Source organism: Mastomys coucha, unplaced genomic scaffold (assembly GCF_008632895.1).
Source record: "Mastomys coucha isolate ucsf_1 unplaced genomic scaffold, UCSF_Mcou_1 pScaffold11, whole genome shotgun sequence".
Classification (NCBI taxonomy): domain Eukaryota; kingdom Metazoa; phylum Chordata; class Mammalia; order Rodentia; family Muridae; genus Mastomys; species Mastomys coucha.
The window spans coordinates 34,762,523-34,788,362 of NW_022196893.1; the positions used below are offsets into that span (position 1 = coordinate 34,762,523).

The 25,840-nt window shown below is 50.1% G+C and overlaps 1 protein-coding gene across 3 annotated transcripts; it reads right to left on the reverse strand.

The window, feature by feature from the left end:
• Positions 1-317: 317 nt before the first annotated feature.
• Positions 318-25,840, reverse strand: Znf385a (zinc finger protein 385A). 3 transcript variants are annotated; one of them, XM_031357482.1, is made up of 8 exons: positions 25,737-25,840; positions 18,775-18,911; positions 6,565-6,675; positions 4,372-4,534; positions 2,306-2,548; positions 2,051-2,220; positions 1,781-1,876; positions 318-1,645 (listed from the first exon to the last, which is right to left on the reverse strand). In XM_031357482.1, the coding sequence occupies exons 1-8, from the start codon at positions 25,744-25,746 to the stop codon at positions 1,415-1,417; spliced, it is 1,161 nt and encodes a 386-aa protein (XP_031213342.1). In that variant the 5' UTR covers positions 25,747-25,840; the 3' UTR covers positions 318-1,414. The 3 variants fall into 3 exon arrangements, with proteins under 3 accessions (XP_031213342.1, XP_031213348.1, XP_031213338.1); XM_031357488.1 differs by lacking the exon at positions 25,737-25,840 and adding an exon at positions 19,928-20,029; XM_031357478.1 differs by lacking the exons at positions 18,775-18,911; positions 25,737-25,840 and adding an exon at positions 9,781-10,137.

Below are 25,840 nucleotides of genomic sequence, written 5' to 3' on the forward strand. Positions count from 1 at the left end.
CTTCGTCTGGGTTTAGACCCCCCCCTCACTAGAATTGAAACACATTATCAAACGGGCGACTTGTTTTATGTGTCCTTAGCGCCGCCTAGTGGAACTTTAGTAGTGAATTCTCAACAGCTTCAGCTGGAGTGATTTCTTTCTAGCCAAATTTACTCGAGCTAGACAGGGCCTGGGAGTTTCTGCTGGCTTTACACAGCCTCTTCCCAATCTCATTTCCCGGCCTCCCTCCTTACGTGTCGGACTTCCTCAGCATAAGACACATTTTTCCGAGCAAATCGCTCCCCATACAGCAAGCAAAGGCAGTTTGAGTCCTAGGCGGGAGGGCAGAACAAATCCAGACTTTATTGTCAAGGAGAAAGAGGAAGAAGGGGGTTTGCTACATTGTCAAGCAGAAAGAGTCCATGGGGAGGGGAGGGCCAGTGGGGGCCGGTCCCCATCCCGGGTCGGCGGCTGGAAGGGCTGACCACACGGAAACCACATAAGGGACGGGTTGGGGGTCACGCCCCCGCCCGAGTTGTGCAGTGGAGGTGTCACGGGAGGGGGCAGCCATGAGGTCTAGGAACTGGAATGGGGAGGCTACAGACGGCAAATCCTGCGGAAAGGGACGGGCCGGGGCGGGGGCGAGGCTTCTATTGCTTTTTGCTCACAGTTTTGCGGAAGGCGAGGCGGGGGTGGGCTTGGACTGGACACCCCTTGCCCCCCTTGGTACCCCTTGGGCGATGGGTGCTGGTGAAAAGAATGGAACCCGGACGGGGAGGAAGAAGGCGAGGGAAGGGTCTATAAGGGCATCTCCTTGGTCCCACCCAAGTGCCTGAGATGCCCCCAAGTGCTGCCCCCTGCGATGGGCCTGATTGGACCTGGGGCTGGGGCATGGTGCGGGGCGGGCACAGTGAGGTTGCAGGCGGTAAAACCAAAGTGCTTACGAGGGACCCAGGATCCCGCCTGTTCCCCTCCCCCTGCGGAGGACGGGGGTTGTTCACGGAAGCGCTTTAGTTTGGGGTAGGGGAGCCGGAGTCCCAGAGTCCGCTTATTGCCAAGAAAATCCATGTTCTCCCCCCGGGCCCCGACCATGGCTTGTGAACCCCGTTTTGTGCTAGGTTTGGAGGGGAAGGGTTGGATGGACATGGCTTTTGGGAGGGGGTGTCTCCGAGGGGGCTCGGGGGTGAGACGGCCCCCCTTTTTTCTAGGGGAGAGGGAAGGGCAGGGGGCGGGGTTCCCTGAGATCTGGGGTGTTCCCCCCCTTCTGAAGCCCCCCTCCCCCACTACCCCTCCCCTTTCCTGGAACCCCGTACCTCGGGGTGGGGGGAAGGAGAGACCATTCAGGGAGCGCCGGGAAGAGGGGCGGGCTGGGAGCCCGGAGACCTGGGTCCCGGCTGGAGGTGGGGGATTCAATGGGAGGGGTTCAGGGTTGAGGTCAGTAGGGGGAGAAAAGGATGGGTCCGTGCGCAGTTCGGATGGGTCCTGGGGCAGGGTGTAGGAGAGGGTGTGTGATCGGTGGTCCCTGCAGAAGAGGTGCAGCTGGAGCTGGACGCAGGGACAGCGGAGAGCCTGCTGCAGCGGCCATCACCGCAGCCACCGCTAGGGGGCTGGGGAGCAGGCCACCAGCCAGGGACTTGGGCAGCTCCTTCGAGAAAGTCAGCGTGCCCTGCAGCAGGCAGAAAGATGGGGACAGAGGTCGGGCCAGTAGTCCAGCAAGCCCAATCTCTGCTGGCTTGCCCAGATCCCTTTCAAGCTTTCCTGGGTCCTCCCATAGCCCATTTCCCCAGCATCCAGGCCTCACCGCCAGCTCTGCAGCGCCCCTAGGTTTCTTGTGCCGGCTCAGTAGAGGGTTGGGCTTCCCAGCCACGCCATCTCGGTGCCTCCTGCTGGAGATGTGCTGTGGTGCAGTGGGTAGTGGGCTGTGAGCTTTCAGCAAAGAGTAATCCCCAGAGGCAGGGTCATTGCTAAGCACTGGGCCATTCTTCCTTCTGAGTGGTCCTTACCCAAATTCCCTTCCTTTCAGTGGGCCAAACTATTCAGATACCCTGGGATGGATGTAGGTAGGACATACCTGTTTCAGCTGGACCTCAGAATTGACCTTGACATTGCAGATCTCACAGTGGAAGGTTCGGTCCTGGGCAGGAGCCTCTGGTTCCCCAGGAGTGGGAGGCCCCAAGCGAGGGTAAGCTTTGATGGGTCCCAGCCCACTTCGGGCCTCCAAAATTGTCTTGTGCTTAGTACCTGGCCCACAGAGATAGAAGGTGAGGGCAGTGGGGGTGAAAGCGAGCTGCGTCCAGGAGACTGCTTGGGAGTAAAGGACCCATACCTTTGTTATGTGCCTCAAGCTGGGACAGGGAGTTCACAGCCACCTTGCACAGTGCACAGTAGAGCAGACGCTTAGCCTTCTCCTCCTCTTCCTTGCTACCCCCAGGCAGGGAAGCTGGGACTGAGGTTCCCCCTTCACCCTTGGTTACACCCTGTCCAGACTCTGGAACACTGGGAGGGGATGGGGAGCCAGGCTGTTTCTCTGGGGATCCTGGGGCTGGACCCAGGCCATTCTCCATGGAAACTGTTGTGGAAGAAACATGGGGTCATCCCAAATGGTTCTTCATGTGGAGGCCCACCCCCATTTCTTTGAGAGTAAGGGCCCAGGAGTCAGTCCCCACCCTGTTACAACATGCATGTTCTCATGTCCTGGGCCACAGCCAAATTCTTTGCAGCTGCCACTAGCTGGGTGTGTGATTGTAATGCCTGGCTCATTCTCCCAAAGCTGAGGATAGCCAAGGCAGGCTCTCTCTACCAGGTTACCTTTAGGGTAAAGTGGGTACCCTGCCCAGCCAGGGGTAAAGGCAGATACCAAGGATTCATCCCATCATAACCTGGGGGGGCTAGCCTGGGCTTCCTGCCAGGACCACCCCTTCCCAAAGCCTTGCCTGATGTTCAAGGAGGTATGCCACAGAGCAACGGGAAGGTGCAGAATGAGGAGGAGGGAAAGTCAGGAGAGGTAGATGTAAGCATAGTAGAGGGAAACAGAAACAAGAACCAAAGAGGGAAGAAGCAAGGATCCAGGCTGCTCTATAATTCATGGCTCCATTAAAGATGCACAGGCCCCAGGCCTCTGCACTGGGCTCTTGCTTCTGCAGGGGAAACTTTAGCACTCCCACTCTTGCTCCAACAGATGATCCAGTTTCCGGGTCACGGGGAGGGTTATGGTGGGAGCAGGAGAAGGTGGAAGAATACTTAACCCTTGCAGGTATGTGCTTGTCCATCCTATGATCCCTCCTTTGTGTCTCCTACTCATTCATGACATCTTCCATCTTCATCTCAAACTACACAATACATCCTCATCAAACTTATGATAGCAGTGTGGGTACACTATCTACCCCAGGTCCTCAGAAAGTATACAGGGACTACATGAAGTGATATGTGTAAAGCATCTATAACAATAGTAGTTAAGGAATGTTAACTGTCATTATCACCAATTCTTCCCATCCTTATTTTATACAAGTGCTAATAAACTGAACCAAGATGATCAGACTCAGAATCAGCCAGGGCACAATTAGAACTCAGGCCTGGCGCCCAGATACTGGAATGTCAGAGGGTGGTTCTGTGTGTCTGTTTGCCTGTGTGTGTGTGTGTGTGTGTGTAGTCATAGTGGGGGCCTGGATCCCAAGCTGGTGATACAGAGACTTGTTTCTCATTATTTTTAGGGTGGGGCAAAGAGACAAGCCAGATTGAGGAAATGAGGACCAGGGGAATGTTAGGACTCTCTGAAGTTGGCTATGACTGATATCTGATGTAGTAATCCCAGGGTGGGTGTGGCTGATATCCTTCTGTCCCCATATCCTCTCTGTCCCAGTTCCTTGGAACTAGGGTTGAGGACTGCTACCAGCCATGAGGGGAGAGGAAATGTATAATTGCTTTCTGTAAAGCAGAAAAAGAACTTAAAGATTTTTCTTTAAAGAAGTTTCTCTTTCTTAACTTGGCTCTAAGAAGTCCACAGGTCCATCCAAGATCATTTAGGGAATCTCCCGGGTACTTGGTTCTCTTTCTCCAGGGAAGCCTGGCTAGCACAGAGGGGCTTCATTTGGATCAGATGGATGTTTCCCTGCTCCTGGGGACGCTTGCCAGGTGGCCTCACCCTAGCCCCTTGCTGAGTCACTGGGCAGTGAAGAGGACAGACAGTAGGAACTCTGTTGAGAAGAGCTGAGGCAGGGGTGGGTGGGGTGACAGGATGGAATTTTGACATCACTACGCCTGGCTCCAGAACTCACCTTGGGTGTTAGTGGGAATGGGGACTAAGGGAGGGGTAGAGAAGCAGAGGGGGGGTTCTGGGAATTGGGAAAGAAAGACAGAGATCAGTTGAGAAGTGTGAGGGGGATTCAGACACACCTGAACGAGGGGCTACACCATCCCCACTTGGAGGGGTGCTGCCTGCTGGAGCTGGATCTCCTGATTCCCGGACACTAGGCTCCCTGCCTCGGGTTTTGGCAGCTTCAATGCCTTTGACTCTTCGGGCATGGCGATTACCCTTGTAGTGCGCCTCAGCCTGGCTCTTCAAGGATGGAGGAAGAACACGGAGTCTGAGATCACCTTTCATCTACTACACCCCACAGAGCTCCTTTAGGTCTCAGGGTGGCCTCAGCAGGCTGCAGTGTGCTCAGCCTTTACCTCTGCTGTGTAGAGCCCATGCTGACATGCCTGGTTATTGCTGTGGCTCAGATGGGCTTCTCAAGTTTAGTCCCTGGGAATCTGGACCCTGGCCTAGTCCAGTCTGTACTCCACCACCACACCCAGGACCTGGCTGATGACTCAGGCCCCCCACCTAGTCCTGAGTAGAGGGAGGGGACCTTCAAGCCTGCAAGAGAATGCTGAGCCGGGGGAGGCAGAACACAAAACTAGTTGGCATCTCAGATCCCAGGTGACTTCTGCCCAGGATCCTTCTCTGCTGTTTTACTAGCTCTGTCCTGATACTTCCTTCTAGGCCTCATTTTCCCTGGAGCCTCTGTCTGTGGACACCCTGGAGGACCCTGGACTCAAGCCCAGCTCTGGAGACAAGAGACAGCAGCAGAGACAGCTGTCAAAACAGAGAAACTTTATGGGGGAGGAAAAGGGAGGGCAAAACAAGGGGGAGCTGTCTGTTACTGGCTTTCTATTCTTCCAATCTTGTCCCCTCCACCAGCAAGTGGAGTCAGGGCTGGAAGAGAGGATGCCTGGAGTTTAAGCAATGAGGCCTGACACTAGTTTGGTTCTGGCTCCACCCTCCTACTGCTTGCTCATACCCTCCTCTCCCATTTGTGCCACCACTAAGAATGTATAATATTAGAATCACAAGTTCTCCTAAACAGGGGTAGAAATGAAGGTGTGGAAGGGCCGGGAAACAAGATTAACAGGAGTAGAGCACTGGTGTACAGGGCCCTGCTGTATAGGATGCCTGTGCATGTGTATACATGGGCTGGGTAGAAAAACACAACATGTTTTCTTTTCCCCTGTGTAGCAGAATAAGGCTCTGCTGTTTTTTCCCTAAAGCTTTTAGAGCCTGCACTCCTAAAAGTCTGGACCTAAATAGAAATCCCAATGGAGCTTTAGAGGGAGGAAATCATGAGGAAAGTCCCAGACTTTCAATGTGATTTGGAGGGAGGTTAGAAAGGGGTAGAGAGAAGAGGAATGTGAGAGGTTGGGATGAAGTGGGAAGGGCAGTTCAGCAGATGCCAAAGGGGAACTCTATAGAGAGCCAGTGAGATAAAACTCAGCACCTAGAGATGGAAGGTTAGAGGCTACACACCTTCCCTGACTCCTGTGTTTCCACGCACTCTGAGCAGGGAATGCTCCAGCCCCAAGGGAGAGAAAGGCCAGCTTTAGAGGATTTGTCTGCTTCCTGCTAGAACACACAGCAATATCCAAGCCCGGTGGCATAGGCTTATAATAGCTACTTCTAAGGCTGAGATATGAGGACTGAAAGTTCAAGTCCTGTCCAGGCTACAGTAAGAGAGAGGCCAGCTTGGGGAATTTCTGAAACCATGCCTCAAAATAAAAAATAGAAGAAGGAAGCTGGGCAGTGGTGGCGCACGCCTTTAATCCTAGCGCTTGGGAGGCAGAGGCAGGTGGATTTCTGAGTTCGAAGCCAGCCTGGTTTACAGAGTGAGTTCCAGGACGGCCAAGGCTATACAGAGAAACCCTGTCTTGAAAAAAAAAAAAACCAAAAAAAAACCAAAACCAAAACCAAAAACAAAAACAAAAAAAAAAACAAAAAAAAAAAAGAAAGAAAAGGTCATGGTGGGGAGGCAGAGGCAGGCAGATCCCTCGGTGTGAGACCAGCTTGACTTCCAAGACAGCCAAGACTATACAAAGGAACCTTGCATCAAACAAACAAAAACAGCACACCAAAGACACAGCATACATTAGTCTCTCTCACCAGCTTTCCACCGACTCCTGTCACCTTCCTCCTAGGGTCCCCACTCTTTGTTCTCCCTCAATATCCCCTTAGTCACTGCTCCTCACTCAAAGCTACCAGCACTTGCCCTCCCTCAAGGTCCCATAGCTTCCTCACTCTACTTGCCAGAAGGAATCAGCTGGGCTTCTTACCTGAGAATTGAAGCGGATTTGACAGACATTACAGGAAATGACTGGCCGCTTGGTCTTGAGCAAAGGTCCTCCAAATGTGTGGGAAAGCACAGCTTTCTGTACAGGATCCATCTGTGGATGTTGGGTAGGGTGAGCTAGGAACCCTTGTACAAGCTCATCTATCACCCCCATTTCCCTCCACCAGCTGAGGTGAACCAAGGTTCTTAAGCCCTGCCCCAGGCCTCAAGGTGCCTAAGGCCTCTGAGCTTGTTTTCTGGTTCTCTCCAGCCCAATCTTCATAGCCCTGGAAGGGACTGGATAGACAGACTGGCCCCAATGCTCCCATTTCACTGGAAAGTAGAAGTGGACTATCTAAGGCCGCATCATGAATTAATAGCAGAGCTGCAAGTTGGACTGGATTCTCACTCTGACTTACCATACACCATAAAGGTTCAAGTCTGTCTGTTTCCTTGGCCTATCTTTTGCAGTGAGGCCAACCTGTCAAAAGCCACTGATAGGCAGTCCCAAAGCACCAGAGAGAGATTCTAGAGCTCCTGAATCCTTCTGGCCCTACTCTGGATACAACTGTCTGCCGAGTGCAGCTTTTGGTTCCAGAAGACAGATTTTTCCTGTTTCCCATCTCTGGGCCCCACCTCATCCTAACATATTTAGGTTCTGGATCACTGTAAGTCAGTAGCTGCTTCTTTTTTTTGTTTTTTTTTGAGACAGGGTTTCTCTGTGTAGCTAGGATTAAAGACGTGCTGCCACCACCACCCGGCAAGTCAGTAGCTTCTGACAGGAAACGGGAACTTGGGAGAGAATTGGTAGTTCTATTGAAGAATGAGGAAGAGGAGAATGGGAATAACTGATAGGGTCTTAGGAAGCCCAGGACCTTCTAAACCTCTTCACTATCAGCATCAGCAGGACTGTAGGGCAGAGCTGTTGGCTTGGAGGGATTGGGAATCTTCTCTGCTCCACCCTGGATCAGCAGATATCTTTACAGTCTTTACAGCCAAGAGTTCACATGAGCAGGAAAAAGGACAGGATAGTCTCTGAGGCCTTCTGATATGAAGGGATACAGCTAAAGGACCAAAGGCACAGAACCAGCTACTGTGAGGAGTTTGGCCCCTCTCCTCCTGGTGGTCAGGGAGGGGAGAGTCTAGAATGTAGCCAGGGTTACACAGACTAGGTATAGCTGGGATGTCTTAGAACAACTCAGGACTGAAACCTTATCTTTCAAGGGGAGAGGGTTAAGACATGATTGCTGGTGACACGGGAGTCCCTAGCAACTCATTTGAACTTCTCTCTGTGCTCAGGTTTTACGATTTCCCATGAGACAATTTGAGGAATAGACCATGAATCTTCTCCCTGTTTCCCCAGGAATCTCTCCAGCTGGTTGAAGTTACTATCAGGAATGGGGCTTCAGGGTCCCAGTGAAATGAGTGTTGACCTATGTCTGTCCCATTTTGGTAATAGTAGATGTTGGAGCCATGACTGAGTTATGATAACCTGTGTGACAAGTGTCAGTCTCTTAGTCTGTCCTTGGTCAGAAGCAGCCCCTCTTAGTGGCTGTCTTCACCTCCCACAAACTTCTTGAAAGCCCCAATCACATACAGGGAAAAGTCAGAGTGGAGGGTGGGGGGAGAGAGGGAGAGGGAGAGGGAGAGGAAGGAATGCATGTGTGTATGTGTGTGTACCCATGAGTCTTCTATCAGTGCATGAATGAGTGAAGTGAGAATGACTGCCACATACTGTGTGTATCATTTGAAGATCAACATTTCTTCATTGGGGGCTTTGCTGACACTGTGGATGGTCAGGTTGTGTAATCTTCAGCTGTGTGTTTATCTGTACAAATGTATGATATGTTTGGCAGAAAGAAAGTTGAAGACAGGCTTTAATCAGAGAGGGAAGACAGATTGCTGCTCTCAGCTTCTAGTCTCCAGGCCTCAGTCCTTCTTTTTTCAGAGGCATCCCCCCACCTAGTTCTGCCCCAGGGTTCTTGTGAGCCCTGGGCTTCCTCATACACTGGGTGGGGAATGGGAATTCCGCCCAAACAGAAACCTAATCTGGGCCAGGAAACCTAAGTCGTATAAAAACAGTAGGGAGAGAATAGGATGGAGAGGAGAAAGCAGTCTCCTGGTTCTGTCTGTACCATCACTCCAGCCAGTTCCCAGGAAGGCCTAAGGCCAAGAATCCCAAGGATGAGTTGTGGACTGATTATCCCAGTCTCCATCCCCTAAAAGTCTAGGTTCCACCCAGGTCCCTCGTCAGGAGTGAATAGTTTGGGGAGTGGAACAAGAAATGGAGAGAGCCAAGCCAGCCTGCCCCACTCTTTCTTCCAGGGACTGAGAAGACAGCTGGTTGAAGGTGAGGGCTCAGGGCCCCAATCCCCAAGTAAGTGGAATGTGAGCCACTGAGCACTGAGGTGCTCCTCTAAACCAAGGTCAGGAGGCCCCAGTGACCTAGATGAAGGCTCCCTAGGGAAGGGTGGAGGCTGGCATCTCCGAAGACTCATTTCATTCTAGAGACCCTTCCCTCAAATACTGGCCTAGACACACCCTGGCAAACTCTCCAAAGCAGTCCCCTCCCACCTGCCCTCCAACAGTGGTGAAGGGGAAAAGGCTCCCTGAAGCTGGGCGAAACGAATCAGGCAAGGAGGGAAGGGCAAGGGGGAGGGAAACCAGATCAGGAGCATGAGGAAGGGGCCTGCTATGATTAGGTTTCCTGCCCTTTATCAGATGGAACCCACTGCCCCTTGTTCAACCACCCACTTCCCTACCCCACCCACCCCTCAAAAGAAGGCAACAAGAGAAAGGGGTGTAATGGCAGGGATGGAAAGACCTGAGGAACAGACTGACAAGGGGAAGAGGGAGCTGAGGGTATCCAAAGAGCAGGTGGGAGTTGGTGGGGAAGGGCTGCTGGGAAGAGGGCAAGGGTGGGGGGAGAGGTCTGGGCAGCATGGTGATATAAAGGTAGGTGTAGGACTGATGGCAAGTCTGAGATTTGGGGGATTCCAAGGACCTGGGAAGCAGAGACTAGCGTATCCAACAAGGTGGCAGTAGTCGGGGGCGCCAGTTGGGCTCCAGAGATCGGTGAGGGCCGCGCCGCGTGGGGGATGGGCGACAGCCGAGGACTGGGAGAGAGGAGAGGTGGCCGGCCCCGCAGGGCGGGCGGGGATGGGATGGGGGGGTGCTGCGGCAGCCGCGGAGGCGGGGAGGGAGGGGCTGAGTGGCTTACCCTGCGGGGCCCTGGTGGCCGCGGCTCCATGGCCCGGGACGGCAGACCCAGGCGGGGGGCCAAGCCTGGCCGGCCGGGCGGGCCGGAGACGCGGCGCTCGTTGCCCGGGCGGCTCGGGGCTGTGAGGCCCGGCTGGTTGGGAGGAGGGGAGGCGGCGCCGGTCTGTCCGGAGCCCGCCCTGGAGGCGGGGCCGAGGGCGGTCCGGGAATGGGGGCGGGGACAGGGCACAGGAGAGGGAGGCCAGGGGGCTCCAGTGAAGAGAGCTAGGGACCGCGACCAGACACTGCTTCCAGGAAAGGCCTTGTTCCGGCCCGGGGCCTCTCGGCCAAGCGGCAGGGGCATTGACCTGATGACCTCGGCCACCAGCACTTGGATTCCTTCCTGGGTCCAGGGACCGCACTAGTCCTATGCATGACCGTGTTTGTCTAGCTCAGACATTGTCCTTTCTTTCACTCCTTCCACCCTGCTTGGTACCTCTCTGCTGACAGCTTTTCCTATACAACACTTCCCCAGCTTTCTCTGTATACAAAACCCTGTGTCCCTGCTTTTAACAAGTCACTTCGCTCACATGGGTGTAAAACCAAGCCCGGGTGCCGAAGATTCTGGGCGACTTCTCTGGTCAGTGGAGCCGAGGGCTGCCTGAGCAGAAGCGACCTCAAGAGTGGTGAATATTGCCACTTAACCTTTTTACCTCCTCTTCTGGGTTCTCCACCTGCCCCAGAACCAGGTTCCCAGAGCTACTCTTCGTGCACTTACTGCCCTCTGGTGGTCAAGTGGGGCAGTACTGAGAAGGCCAAAGACTTCGCCATGGAGAGGACACTTCATTTTGCTTGGGCAAGGCCTCCACCCATAGCGCCCATCCTACCCAGGGCAGCGACCAGAGAGATAAGTGAAGCTGGATACTGGTTTGAGAAAAGTCGACTTTCGGAGACAGTAATGGATGTCCAAGGATAAAGGCAAACAGTGGACTGACCATGGAAAGAATGAGGAAAGATAATAATGCAAATGTCTGAGGGGCAGCAACTATTCATGTAGGAGAGAAGAAGAAAGATACTAATCCACAGGGAAAGACTGTCATAATTCCACCACCACCACTTACTGTCGATTGAGCCCTTGGAATGTGCCAGCTCTGCACTGGGCTCTTTGCTTGGATTATCTAATTTAATCATCACAACTGCGATTTGAAGTAGGTACTATTATTATCTTTCCTTTATAGATGAAGGAACTGGGGTTTAGAGAGGTTAGATGATTTGTTCAAGGTCATAAGCTAGTAAGTTGCTGGACTGGGATTTGAATTTAAATCTGAGCAGTCTGACTCCAAAGCCATGGACTTAGCAGCTGCACAGGCCTTCTGAAGGCGGGTGTGCAGCGTTTCTGCAGTCCTTATTGCTCTGCAGAATCTGAACTGTCATGTAACCAGATACTCTCTCTTGTCCTCTCCACCTCTACAGAGCAGACTTACCTCCCTAACCCCTCCAGCTGCTGGCTCTGTTTCTTTGGCCAGAGCCTCCTCCTATTCCCACTACCCAATTCAGCTTATTTTTCAAGGCCACGCCTTGGTCATCCAACCTCCTTTTCCTTAAATAACAGTGTTCAGGTAGCAAAACTCTGATTGATCGAAAAACAAAAAACAAAAACAAACAAACAAACAAAAAACCTCTGATTGAACACTATGTAGGCATTATGATTTTGTGATACAATTCACACGGCCTTATAAATTTGTACTATTACTGCCCCTCCCCCATGTTTGTTTGTTGGACAGTTTTATTATGTAGCCCAATCTGTCCTTGAACTTGAGATCTTCCTGCTTCAGCCTTTTAGGTGCTGGGATTACAGGCATGTGCTGCCAGGCCTGACCCATATGTATTTTACAGTGAGTAAATTTAAGGTTTGGGATGCTTAAATGATTTGCCTAAGTTTATAGGCAAGGAGTTTGCAGCACCAGTTCATATCCTAGAAATCAGATGCTAACAGTGATACTGTTTGCCACCCTGCTGCACTCCCAGGTCTGTTCACACTCACAGCTTTATTGCTGTAATTTATTTACTCCTTCTGAGGTTTTGGGATTTGAACCCATGGTCTTACACATATCAGTACTCTACCACTACTGAGCCGTATCCCCAGGCTTCACTCTTTGTCAATGGCAAAGTTTTACTTTACTTCAGGCTGGCCCGGAACTCACCATGTAGCCCAGGCTGACTAGAAATTCATGATGATCCTCTTGCCTCAGCATCCTGAATGCTGAATCACCACACCTGGCTCCAAACATATTTTGAGGCACTTTCTATCTTACACTTAAAAAGGGTGTGTATGTGTGTGTGTGTGTGTGTGTGTGTGTGTGTGTGTGTGTGTGTGATGTGTAGGTGGCTCACTGGATAAACACCTGCTACTAAGTCTGATGACCTAAGTTTAATTCCCAAAACCTATGCAATAGAAGGAAGAAAACTCAGTGGACAGGAGGGGACTAATTCTCACAAGCTTTTCTTTGACTCCCACATGCATGCTGTGGTATGTATGTAAACATTTCCACCCCCCTCATAATAATAAATAAATTGTACGGCTGGTATAGTGGTGCACACTTTTAATCCCAGTACTCAGGAGGGAGAGGCAAATGGATCGCTGTGTGTTTGAGGCCAGCTTGGTTTACAGCGTGAGATACAGACATGTTAGGTCTATATAGAAAAACCTGTCTAGATAAATAGATGAATAGGTGGATGGATGGACAGACAGATAGAAAGCCTGGTGGTATAGTAGTTCATGCCTGGATTCCCAGCACTCAGAAGCCTGAAGTATAAGGAGCTTTGTGAGTTGGAGGCTAGCCTGGGCTGCATAGTAAAAACTTGTCCCAAAAAACAAAGCAAAACAAATCTCATAGTCTGGACAGAGTGATTCAAATTACTTGGAAGGCAGAGACAAGAGGATCTCTACAAATTTGAGGTTAGCCTGGTCTACAATCTAAGTTCCAGGATAGCCACTAATCAGGACACTGTCTCAAAAATCCAAAAACTGCCAGGCAGTGGTGGCACATGCCTTTAATCCCAGCACTTGGGAGGCAGAAGCAGGCAGATATCTTTGAGTTCCAGGACAGCAAGGGCTACACAGAGAAACCTTGTCCCCTTGTTCCTCCAAAAAACCAAAAATAAAAGGGTGGCCAGTGAGACAGCTTAGATGGCATAAACACTTGTTATCCAAGTCTGAAGACCTGAGTTCATTCTATGGAACCTACCATGGAAGGAGAGAACCAGTTTTCAGGAACTGTCCCCTATCCTCCACCCACATGCTGCAGTATGCATATGCACATGTAATACACCTTAAAACCCAAACAACAATAAAATAAGCTTGATAAAACAAAACTGTTCAAAATACAAAAGGGTATGAAGTTGACCGTCTGTGTTATGAGCTCCAGGCCTGTGGGTTCAACTGATGAACTGATGGTATACTGAATATAATTGAAAAAAATCATGGCTGTATTAAACATGCACAAAGTTTTCTTTAATATTTTTTACTACACTTATTTATTTGTATGTGTGTCTCTGTGTGTGTGTGTGTGTACACCTCTTGTGTACACATTCATGCTACAGTGTGCTTGTGAGAGTCAGAGGGCAACCTGGAAGAATCAGTTCTCTTCTCTGACTATGTAAGTCCGAGAGATCAAACCCAAGTCCTCACACTTGGCAGCAAGCACCTTTACTCATGGAGCCATCTAGCCATCCCCAGACTTTTATTCTCTTGCCATTATTCCCTAAACAATACATTTGTAATGGGTACTATAAATGACCAGAAACAATTCAAAGTATAGCAGATATGTAGGTTATTTGTAAATATTGAGTTACTTTATACAAGGAACTTTCCCATCCACAGGCTTATCACTCTTGGGGTCCTGGATTCAGTGCTCACGAATGACAAGAGATGATAATGTAATAAAAAGTACATCTTGGTGGCTCAGCAGAGGGAAGCACTTGCCTAACAACCTGAGTTTGATCCTTGTATCAAAGATGGCAGGAGAGACTCAACTCCTAATATCTCTTCTAACATCCACTTTTGCACCTGCACTCACATACACAAATAAAATAGTAAATATTATTGATAGAATATTTTTAAATGAATAATTATTTTCATCTGCATGTGTGTCTATCTGTACACTATATGTGCCTGATGTCCCTGGAGGTGGCAACCAAATGGGTCCTCTACAAGTTCAATAAGTGCTCTTAACCACTGAACCCTGAATAACTATATATATATAGCTAAGTATATATATATGTATATATATATAAAACAAACCAGAAACTGCCTCAGAGCCAGATGAGGTGGCACATGCCTTTAATCTCAGCACTAAGGAAGCAGAGGTAGGTGGATCTCTGTGAGTTCTAGTGCAGCCTACTCTATGTAGTGAGTTTCAGGTCAGCCAGGGCTACAAAGTCAGATCTTGTCTTAAACAAACAAACAAAACTAAATAAAGCAAAAACCAATGCTAGAGAGATCCAGGCTAGAGAGATGGTTCAACAATTAAGAGTATGTGCTGCTCTTCTAGAGGACCTGAGGTCCAATCTCAGTACCCACATCGAATGGCTCACAACAGCTTGTTATTTCAGTTCCAAGAGGATCTGATGCATCTGTATTCCTGAGGTACCTGCACTCAACTGTACATACTTACACATGCATAAACATATTTTCAATAATAAGAACCAATCTGTTCCTAACTGTAATTTCTCCTTCCCCCACAGAGTAGCATCATTTGTGATTTCTTGGGTATCCATCCCATTGACACTCCAGCACTCACACATAATCATCTCCCTCTTCTAGGTTTATAAACACTACTGGTATTTGATACCTCACTCTTTTCTTTTTTATTACATTTTAATTTCTACATTTTGTGGATGTGTGTGTGGGGGAATAAGTTCACCACGTGGGTCCCTGGGGTAGAATTCAGGTCTTCAGGCTTCATGGAAAACATCTTTACCCACAACCCCCTCAATTTTGTTCAATAGTCTCACTCTGTAGACCCATCACCTGAGTTCCATTCATAGCACCCATGTGAGATAAGCTCCAGGGACTGACACCTCTAGTTTCAATGGCATCTGCACTCATGTACACATACCCACCATGTACATATACACAGAACCAAAGATAATAAAAAATGTTTTTTAAGCCAGATGGTGGTGGTATACACCTTTAATCCTAGCACTTGGGTGGCAGAGGCAGGCAGATCTCTTAGTTTGAGGACAGCCTGGTCTTCCAGGACAGCCAGGGTTACACACAAAAATCCTATCTCAAAAAAACAACCTAGGGACTGGAGAGATGGCTCAGTGGTTAAGAGCACTGATTACTCTTCCAGAGGTTTTGAGTTTAATTTCCAGCAACCACATGGTGACTCACAACCATCTGCAATGGGATCCAATGCTCTTTTCTGATGGGTCTGAAGACAGTGACAGTGTACTCATATACATAAAATAAATAAATATTTAAACAACCAAACCAACCAACCAAACAGAACCCCAACAAACAAACAACAAAAATTGTTTTAAAAGAGTTCTACTTCTGAGATACAGCCTCAACTTGCCATGCTCAGGGCTTTAACTAGCTCCACTCACTAGAAGCAGTGGCTCCATGGAACTGTGGGAGTCAGAAATTCCAGTGTAGGGACAGCAAAATGGCTGAGTGAATAAAAGTGCTTGCCATCAACCCTAATACCTTGACTTCAAGCCCCCAAACCCACAGTGGAAAGAGAGAACTGCCTCTCGACCTTGTTCTCTGCCCTTCTCACACATTGGCTCAAGAGTATCGCTGCACACAGACACTAGAAATAAATACAGTAAAGAGGAAGAAACTCTAGACTATAGCTGGATGGGGTGGCAGGCATATGCCTGTAATCTCAACCTTACAGAGGCAGAGGCAAAAGCCAGAGGAACAAACAATACAAGAAACAAAACATATTTACATGAGTGGACTAAATATGAGTCTCAGATGAGTCATTTAACCTCTGTGTTTCTTCTTCTATAGATGGGGACAATTCTCGAGCTGCTGAGCCTGAGAATACGGTATTTTGACAGAGGACAGCATTCCCTGTCCTTCAGTTCTAATTACACCAGGGTCAATACTTGTACTTTCCCAAATGATCCTTTTTAGCCATTGTTCCTGTGATTTGATTCAATCTGAAATGATCTTCCTTCGTTTTATCTTATTTTGCTTTATTTTATGTGTACGAAGTGTTTTCCTAGAGATATTCTTATTTTTTATTATTTATTTATTTATTTTGAGACAGATCTCTTATGTAACTCTGGCCATCCTAGAATTGACTATGTATACCAGGCTGGCTTCAAACTCAGAGATCCACCTGCTTCTGCCTCCTAGGTGCTGGGATTAAAGGTATGTGCTACCAAACCAGGTTTTGTATCAAGTATTTTGTCTGCATGTTTGTATGTACCCCACATACATGCCTGGTGTCCTCTGAAGCCAGAAGAGAGTACCAGATCTCCTGGGACTGGAGTTACAGATGGTTATGAGCAGCCATGAGGGTTCTGGGAATCAAACAGAGGTCCTCTGAATGGCAGCAGAATGATCTATCTCTCCAGCTCTTCTCTAAGGCCACTCCCCCACCCCCACCCCCCAGATAGGGTTTCTCTGTAATCCCTGGCTGGAACTCACTCTGTAGACCAGGCTGGCCTTGAACTCAGAAGTCTGCCTGCCTCTGCCTCCCAAGTGCTGAGATTAAAAGCATGCACCACCATTGCCCAGCTCTAAGGCCACTCTTACAACCCTGTGAATATTCTGTGTGTTGTGACACATGTCTGAAATTCCAGTACTTGGGGGGCTGAGACAAGAGAAACCCTAAGAGTTTGGAACCAGTCTTGGCCACATGGTCAGACCTTATTTCAAAAACAAAACAAAGCAACACAAAATAAAAACTGCTAATAATTCTTCAAAGCAAAAATCATGAGTCCTTGTCCCAGCTAGATTAAGTCTTTTTCTTCTGCTTTTCTTTATCCTGCTTAACTCCAGTTGGCTCTTTAGGTCTCCCTACATCCAGCAGATTTGTCTTGATATCCCTTGTGCTCTCATGTAAGCTAAATGCTTTCAACATGGCTCTTCATCAGGGTTATAGTTAACTTGCTATTATTCCTGCTAAAACATGGGCTTCCTATGGGCAGTGACCAATCGACTCCTATGCCTCAACGTAGTATGTGTTCAGTGCTTTATTATTATTATTATTATTATTATTATTATCAAATTTCTTTCTTTCTCTCTCTCTCTCTTTCTTTCTTTCTTTCTTTTTTTCTTTCTTTCTTTCTTTATGGAAATGCTGGGAATTGAACATAGGGCTTCACTCATGCTAGGCAAGTTATTTCTACTGAGCTGTATTTCAAGCCCCTTCACTTATTTCTTTTTTTGGGGGGACAAGGTCTCATGAATCTCAGGCCTGAAACTTGTTATGTGACTGAAAATAATCTTAAACTCCTGATCTTTTTGCTTCTGCCTCTTGTGTACTGAAATCACATCCTTGTTAGTGTTTCTGTGACAATATTTATAACCTTTCTTCTGCTTTGTGGCATGTTCACCTGTCTCCCGATATAAGTTCACTGAGGATAAACTGTTTTCTGTTCACCCTGCTGTTCGCACGGGTCTAGGACAGTGCTATTTTTACAGTCAGTGTTAGGTTCTCTCATCTATAAAATGAAGCTAATATCACCAACCACCCCAAAGGATGCTGTAAAGGTTGAGATGTGACAAACACTTTGTGAGAGTCAGAATGCAGTGCAGGAGCTGCTTTAGGTTTTTAGGAGGCATTTGGAGGTTGCAGCTATGAGTTGAAGAGCTCTCTCTCTCATTCTCTCTAGACAGGAGGTCAAGTATGCCAGGCTGAGGATGCCCTTGAACTTCTGATCTTCCTATCTTTACCTCCTGAGTGCTGGGGCTACAAATGTGCTCCACCACACCTCATTGATGCAGTACCAAGGATCAAACTCAGGGCTTGTTCGAATTACATATTAGGCATATACTGTGTCAACCAACATCTCTCAGTTACTAAATGCTTCTGAGCCTCAGCTTCTGACCCTATTTGTCAAACAGAAATACAAGTGTCTTCCTTGCTAGGCTGTCTCTGTCAGGGGTAGTTTCAGGCATCCTAGAGGGCTGAGCCCTGGACTCATCCTTAGATCACCCTCTTTCTCTCCTCTATTCTTTGAACACCACTTGGTCACCATGGCAGGTCAATATTTCCTTGAAAGCATCTCACCAGTCTTTCCTTCTCCTTCCCATTCTTACTGCCCATTTAGGCTTGTAAGGCCAAACAACCTCCTCAGATTTGTCCCCTTTATTGGCTGCCACAGTCATCTTCCTGAATCACAAGTCTTACCAAGGCACTCCCCTGCTAAAGAATGGGAAGTAGCTCTGTTTCTTTTCCCATTAAATATAGAAGACTTCACCATCCCTCCAACAACAAGCCGATCCTACCCACCCAGCTGTGTACTCTGGAGAGCTGGAGATGGTAAAAATAAAAGTAGCAGTGTAAGCCTGATCAGAGTTTGATCCCTAGGACCCACATAACACTGAGCTCCATACTTTTACAGTGACATGTGTGTTGTGTGTACCTGCACATGGGCTTACACACATACAGTCCCAGGCACACACACAAAGGAAAACCCTCACAGCCGTGCTTTTTGCCCCTTAGCTCTTTCCAAACCCAGCATCCTCAGTTTTCTGACTTCCTACAGCACTACCACTTAGGCCTCTTTATTCTCTGTATAGCTGAGCACTTCACTAAAGGATGAGTGGAACAGAGCAGTGTTTGGGTGGCAGAGAGAACTCAGCACATTCTCTGTTTTCATTACAGTTACTATAGCATCAGAGAGCCAGCAATGCTTGCCATCCAGTAACTAGACATGAGGAACACAGGGTCACAGGAAGTGAGATGTAGGTGTAGAAGAAGAACACAGGGGGTAAACTGGGAGTGAGGGGGTTAAGGGATGTGGGACAGGGGAGACAGACAGTACTCACTGTGCTGTAGTTGCTGAAGAGGCCCAAGGTTGGGGCTGGTTCCAGTGGGAAGGGCAGGATCTGCTTGAGGTCCATCGGGGGCTGCATGATGGGGGGCTGCCGGAGCAGAGGGAGGGGCCCTGCCCGGCTCAGGCTGCCTGAAAGGCAGAGAAAACATTCTGTGGGGTAGGAAGACTGAGCTTGGGAACACCACCCAAATACACAGTGCTACTCCCTAGCTGAGGCTCCTGTTCTCAGAAGTGTGCCCCAGAGTGTACACATGTGTGAACCATACACACACTTCCCTTGCTGCTGCTGCTCAAGGAGCAGATCCACTATGGGCCTGAGGACACAGGCTGGTTTTCCCTTGGGGGTGGTTTTCACTTCCCCCTTCTGCATCCTCCTTCCCCAAGGCCTTCAGGCTTTTTACAGACCAAGAAAGGCCTAGATCTCCTCTGCAGACAGTCTATCTCTGGATCTACTCTGAATCCCAGACTCCTTCCTCTGGTCTGGAGTTCTTTGTGTCTGAAGGTTTGTCGCATCCCCAGATCAGAGTCAAGTGGGTAACTTATCCCACTGTCCAGAGGGGGACACGGAAGCCTGGATTCAGAGGAGGCTGCTGCATCTGGCTTCCTAAGTTACAATGCTGTTCAGGTCATAATTCCTAAAAAATTGTTTCCACCTCTGGGTGCCATTTGCTCTGACCCTCTGTAGCCCCCTCGTTCCTACCAGACCCCACTGTCTGACCGGGCAGGCTCAGTTCCAGCTCTGCAAGAGGAACCATGGCCACCGCCTCTGTGAGAGGAGGGCCTGCATGTGACCCCAAGGGGAAATGAAAGTCCAGCCAGCCATTCAGTACCACCCCACAAGTCTTCTCCTCCCCCAGGAGTCCTGGTGGAGGCCCTACCAGGTTCTAAAGGACCCAGCTTAAAGGTACTCAAGACCATCAGGGTTTCCGCTGGCCCGGCTTCCTCCTGAAGCGGTTGTTGTCAATCAGTTGGGCAATTCCTGAAGCCCTCTACTACTTCAGCACCCTCTGCCAGCTGCAGGGGTTTCTGGAACAAAGGCTAGACCAAGAGACTGCCTGCCTGGCCCTGGACCTCCCTTGACCTTCTTAGGGTAATGGGTCCCCAGGATCCTTTCTTGTCCTTCCATTGACTCACCCCTGTCATACCTTCTGCAGCTGGCACTTGCTGCCCCCAGGCAGTAGCCTGGCCCTGGCCCCCTAGGGGCCTGGGCCTGACAACGTCCCCTTCCCTTGGTTCTGCCCTCTGCCCCCTTCCTTTGCCATCCCCCTCCCCCAGCCCAGTCAGTAGAATCAGCCAATCAGAGTCCTGGAAAAGTGGGGCAGAGGGGAGGGCGGGGGAGCAGGGATTAGGGGAATCTGAGGAGAGAGGGAGGGGGTGGGGAGGGCTCAGGCACAGCTGGGGGTGGAGAATGAGGTCCAGAAAGGTCTGGAGGGGTCTGTTTCTTCCACCCAATGCTAACACTGGAGGCCAGTGTGCCTGAGGCAGATAGGGGTTAAGGCTGCTGGGAGCTTGGTTTCTAAATTCTAAGGCCTGAAGGAGAGGCTAGGATGTTTGCCTTTGGCCTTTGAACTGTTGGGAGTCTGAATGCCTTCACATTTGGGATGATGAAGATGTGAGTGTGTGTGCGTGTGCATGTATGTGTGTGTATGTGTGTGTGTGTGAGAGAGAGAGAGAGAGAGAGAGAGAGAGACAGAGAGAGAGACAGAGAGACAGAGAGAAAGACACACACACACACAGAAAGAGACAGAGACACACACAGAGAGACAGAGACACAGAGAGACAGAGAGACAGAATATGTGGGAAAGTGGCAGAGGCAGGAATAAGTGACAAGAAATGGAACAGACACAGAAGAAGCTAAGAATGGGAGAGTGGGAAGGAATTTAAAACCTGACAGGCAGGATGCAGAGCTAGATGAGGACAGGAAGACCCTGGGGCAGAGACCATAAGGTGCGAAAGATGAAAGTGAGGACAGGGACAGACAGACTGATCATCTCCTTCTGGTCTGTCCTCTCAGGCCTCTTCTCTGTGCCCCACCCTTTCTCACTGCCTGGCACATCAGGGCAACCTTAACGAGCCTCAGGAATGGTGAGAGAAACCCGAGTGCTCGCTCACAGTGTCCCCCGCTCCCACTCCCAGCAGCTGGTTCAGGGCTGGCACTTCTACCCCACCGCTTGGCTCCTTGACCTTGTCCCTGGCTGTGAACTCTCTAGGATCCCACTCCCAAATCCATTTTACAGGAGGGAGACAAGTCCCAGAAAAAAACGGAGAAACACTCGAAGAACTGCTATGTACCACGCAATGAGCTGGAGTTTTATCTGATGTAAGCTGGGAGATGGGGCAGTCTGGAAGATGGCTTCGAGTCTGTGAAGTAGCCAGGCTTATTTCTTCCACTCAGCATGTGAGGAGACTGGGACTCAGAGAGGTTAAAAAACTTGGCTGATGCCACACAGCCTTAAGTATCCAGGGCTGAGAATCAAATCAGGATCTGTCGCACTCTAGCAAATTCTTCCTCTGCTTCATTGCTCCCAGAGGGCTCTCATTTAACGCTGAATCGGAGGGCTGAGCACAGGCTCGCATCTGGTTTAAGCAGAGAATGGGAAAAGCAATTCCTTGCTTTTCCTGGGTGTGGAGTCCTCATTTAGCTTTACAGGAGGAGAGATGGAGGAGAACAGACAGAAGCCACTCAGCTCCCTGTAGCCTGGAACTGATGTGGAACAGGGTTGGAGTGAGAAGAGAGGTGGGACAAAGGCATGAGATAAGGACAGAATGAGGGAAGTCAGGAGGTGGGCAAGTGGTGAGGTACTATCCCCATATTCTCATGGCTCCTCCACTCTGAAATCTGAGGTGGGAGAGGGGCAGATGGCATCTTAAGAATTGGGTGAACAGAAACAGGGCTCTTCAGGGCTGGGCCTGAGGCTCAGTGGTAGAGCACTTGCCAAGCCTGTGGGAGGCTCTCACTGCTCTCCCACTCCAAGAAAGCTCCAGGGTTCTTGGTTTGAAGCCCATACACTGTTTTCTGAGAAAAATAGTTGCCATTTTTTGAAGCTTATTGATTTCTTCTTTCCTTCCTTCCTTCCTTCTTCCTTCCTTCTCTCTCTCCCTCTCTCTCCCTCTCTCTCCCTCTCTCTCTCTCTCTCTCTCTCTCTCTCTCTTTCTCTCTCTCTCTTTAAGACTATAGTCCTGGCTGTCCTTGCACTCAGTATGCAGACATACAGACCAGGCTGACCTTGAACTCACAGAGATCTGTCTTTCCAGTTCTGGGAGTGTACACTACCACAACTGGCAACATTTTTAAAAAGCTTTATTTATTTTTATGTGTACGAGTGTTTTGCCTGCATGTATAAAAATGTACTGCATGTGTATCTGGTACCCCTAGAGGCCAGAAGAGGGTGCTGGATCCATTGGAACTGGAATTAAGGGTTGGTTGTAAGCTGCAATGTAGGTATTAAAATCCAACTCAAGTCCTCTGCAAGAGCAGCAAGTGCTGTTAACTGCTGAGCCATCTCTCCCAGCCTCCTGAGGCTTATTCATTGACAGGACTTTATATAAACAATCTCCCATGAGATGGTTTCACTGTGCACTAACTGGGTGAGTAGCTGGTTTCTCTGACTGGCTCAGTCTCATTTCTCATCTGTCAAACCAGAACAACAGTACCTGCCTTCCAGAGTTGATGACAGGATTGGACGAGCCTGTGTAAAGTGCTGGCAAGACACAGCGAGCACTCAATAAATGTTTGCTGAATAAATGAATTCTTTTATGATAAATGACAGTTGGTTCAGATGGCGGGCATTACTAGACCAAGGTCACACAGCTATTGAGGATCTTGAATGGGTCTCACTCCAGAGTAAGGTTTTCAAGCATCACGCTTTTCTGGGTAGACTGGGGAAGAAAAGGGAGACAGAAAGAGGAAGGGCTGGGGAAGAAGGAGCAAATCTAAGGCTTTTGTTATGCGGGAGGTGAGGGCTGCAAGCAAGGTTGGAGGAAGAGAAGGTTAGATGGTGTGGGGAGGAGTTAGGGTCGGGCTGGGGCTGGCTACTCTGGGCTGGGGCTGGCTACTCTAGAGGGAAGCTCATTAGAGTAATTACCTCCAACAGACAGAGCCCCACCCTCGCTCTCTGGGGGATTGTTAACTGGTTCTATTCAAGACAGTTTCCAAGGGTGAGCTTGCTGACTCTTGGTCCGAATCCACCTGTCCATCTCCAAACCCCGTTTAGCCCTGTGTCCTTTTTGCATTCAGTCTCCCACAGTCAAGTCATATCTAGCTTCCAGCATCTCTGAGATGGCTGCTCTTTTCCGTCCTCTCCTAAAAGGTCTGGCAGGTTCCTGTGCCATGCATGGCCCCTGGGCTTTCTTAGGTGGGCTGGGCAGGCTTGACATGGAGAATAGGAACAGCTTGGGCGAGTCTGCTCTGGGAGTGGCTCATCAGGGTAGGGCAGGATTGGGAAGGTTTTAGGGTAGGGTTGTGAGTTAGTGACTGTCTCACTGGGGTGAGACTGAAATCATGGTGGTGAAAGGGACCTCAGGAGGCTAGGAAGGGAACTAGCCTCTGAGGCAAAACAAGAGACTGAGATTTCATCTTTAACCATCTCTGTTTTCCTTCAGGCATTTTAGCTTCTTCCTCAGAAATGGCCAAAATTAGGGTCAGGGTAGTGGGGGAAATCTTGAACTCTTGGTCAAGTCTAGTGAATCTGTCCCCTCTGCCTCAATTCCTTCATCCTGGCAGAAAGCAGGCAGAGAGCTGGAAAGGCTTTGAAGTCAAAGATGAAAGAGACAAGGGGATGATTGTGCACAACTAAAAACACCAGCCCTAATAACCTCGGGGTATATGTGGGTGGGGGTGGGGCTTTGAGGGAGGTGATGCCTAGAATGGGAGGGGCTTATTGCAGAGCTTTGGGAAATCTTCCCTTCCTGAATGGAAGAGCCCTCCCTCTCCAGGGACTTAGTTGCAAAGGAAGATGGCAGCCTAGGAATCTGAACTCAGAACTACCACCTTGAACCTTGAGGCCCTGATTCTTATATGTGCTTTAATTTTGTTTTGAGATGGGTTCTCACTCTGTGGCCTAGGCTGGACACAAACTTATTCTTTAGCCTCAACTCCCTCAACCGGCTGTGATAATAGGCATGAGCCACCACATTCAGCTGGGCTGAGTACAGCCATCTTAGGGTTCCTCTAGGGCTGCCTTGTAGAGGACTCAGTGACCTTAGCATTCAGTCCTGAACACTTTAGTATGATTCTAAAGGTGAGTCAAGCCCTGGTAGGCAGTTTCCTCCCTCTCTTCCTTCTTAAGAGGGTTGGGATTTAAAGGAAAGGGGTGGGGGGAAAGCTAAGCAGAATGGGACACCACTAGATTCCCACCCCTCTGTGGACTTGGTAATAGGAGGGAGTTAATTATCCTGTCCTCCAAAGAGATGGTTGGGGCCAGTTGGTGACAGAGAATTTGGATTCACTCTTCTTGTGGCTGGGTGTTGGCAGGGGTCTTCCAGGTCTGAAACCTAGTTTTCTGGGGCCTCCAGACCAGGGCAAACAAGGCTTAGCTTGGCTTCTGGGCAAGCAGGCTACAGCCGCTACAGCTGGCCAGGGGTACAACGAGAGTACAGGGAACACACCGGCAGGTAGAATGTGGAGCCTGTATGTTAGGGTCCCGAGTCTAAACTGTGTTGAGGTGTCTCCTGGAATTAGAAGGCAGACTACCTACCAGAGACAGCCTTGGGGCAGAGGGATTTAAATAGCTATGATGGTTGGCCAGCTGGAGGGAGGCAAGGCATAAAAGTCGTGAGAGGCTGAGACCACACAACAGCTAGATGGAGGAAGGAGGGTAGAGTGGAGAAACGGGCTAGGGAAGATACACAGTCAATGTAAAGAAGAGAACACAGGCCGAGAGTCTTGGGATGAGGACAAGGGATATAGTTCAGCCCTTCGGCATTAGCACAGAACCAGGTGTCCTCAGTGGGGGCAGGGAGACTACAGGTGTCTGAGAGTGGTAGGGTCTTCACAATAAACAGGGCCCTGGAGCCCGCCTAGCCAGGGTGGAGGTCAGAGGTCAGAGCAGGCCCTGCACTGCTGTGGCAGTAGGGTTGTGGGCAGGGGCTGCTGCGGAGTCCAGAGCACAGCTAGGCCCTCTCCTCCCCCATCCCTGGGGCTCCCTTCCCGATGTAGGTCATGAAGATGGGGTGGCCAAGGCTGAACGGGCTGGCTGACAGAGCCCAGCGGGACTTCCCTTCCCCCACTCTGACTTTCCTTCTCTCCTTGGTCTTCTGTAGCCCCCGACCCACGGCTGGGGTGGAGGGGAAGAAGGAAGAGAGGAAGAAGGGCCCAGGCAGTCGGCGCAGGGAGAGAGGGGCAGGTCCCGGCGTGTCGGGGCAGGATGGCTGCGGAGACAGGATCTAAGCCGCAAGAGCCCGGGATGGACAGTTTCCCACCCGCTCTTCTACCCAGCCCCCTTATCTTCACCCGTCAGGTTCCCACCTCCCACCGCACTCACCTCGAAGCTACACCCAGCATTTTCTTCCTCCGCCCCCCACTTCCTCCTTTCCCTCTTATCCTGGGCCCAGAAGGCTGTCGGAGTGGCTAAGCCAAGGGTGGGGGAAGGCACTGGGGGTGACGGGTCAGAACCTTTACCCCAACTCCACCAGGCCAGGACCAGCCCCCTCCCACAGTCTCTCCTACACTGTCTTATAATATTCATGAGCCTCATGAATACGCAATGTTCTCATTATGGGGCGGGGGTCTCGCTCTCTCGGCCTTCCTCTTGCCCCTCCCTATGTTACCAGGAGAAACCGCAGCTAGGGGAAGAGAGGAAGAGGGGACCCCAGATGTGCAGCCAGATGAGGGGGGAGGGGGAATGAGTGGCAGACCGGCGGCCGCAGTCACCGCGGTGCCGAGGTGAGGGGGGGTTGGTGACCCAGTGAGAAGGAACCAGGTACCCGGAGCCCAGAGTCGTGGAGACCACTCACCGAGGATCATGCTGGGGGCCCTGGCTCCCGGGGTTCCGCGTCGTTCTGTCCCGGGGGCCGTTCTGGTCGGACTCGGGGTACGGGGAGGAGGAGTCGGGGAGGAG

Bases quoted from the DNA above. Each gene is read 5' to 3' on its own strand.
- Znf385a (XM_031357478.1), bottom strand. From the start codon at position 10,122: ATGCCCCTGCCGCTTGGCCGAGAGGCCCCGGGCCGGAACAAGGCCTTT. The intron at 6,676-9,780 runs GTAAGCCACTCA...CAACATCCACAG, and splicing joins GGCCACCAGGGCCCCGCAGG to ATGGATCCTGTACAGAAAGC. The intron at 1,646-1,780 runs GTGAGGCCTGGA...TGCCTGCTGCAG, and splicing joins GGGGCGCTGCAGAGCTGGCG to GGCACGCTGACTTTCTCGAA.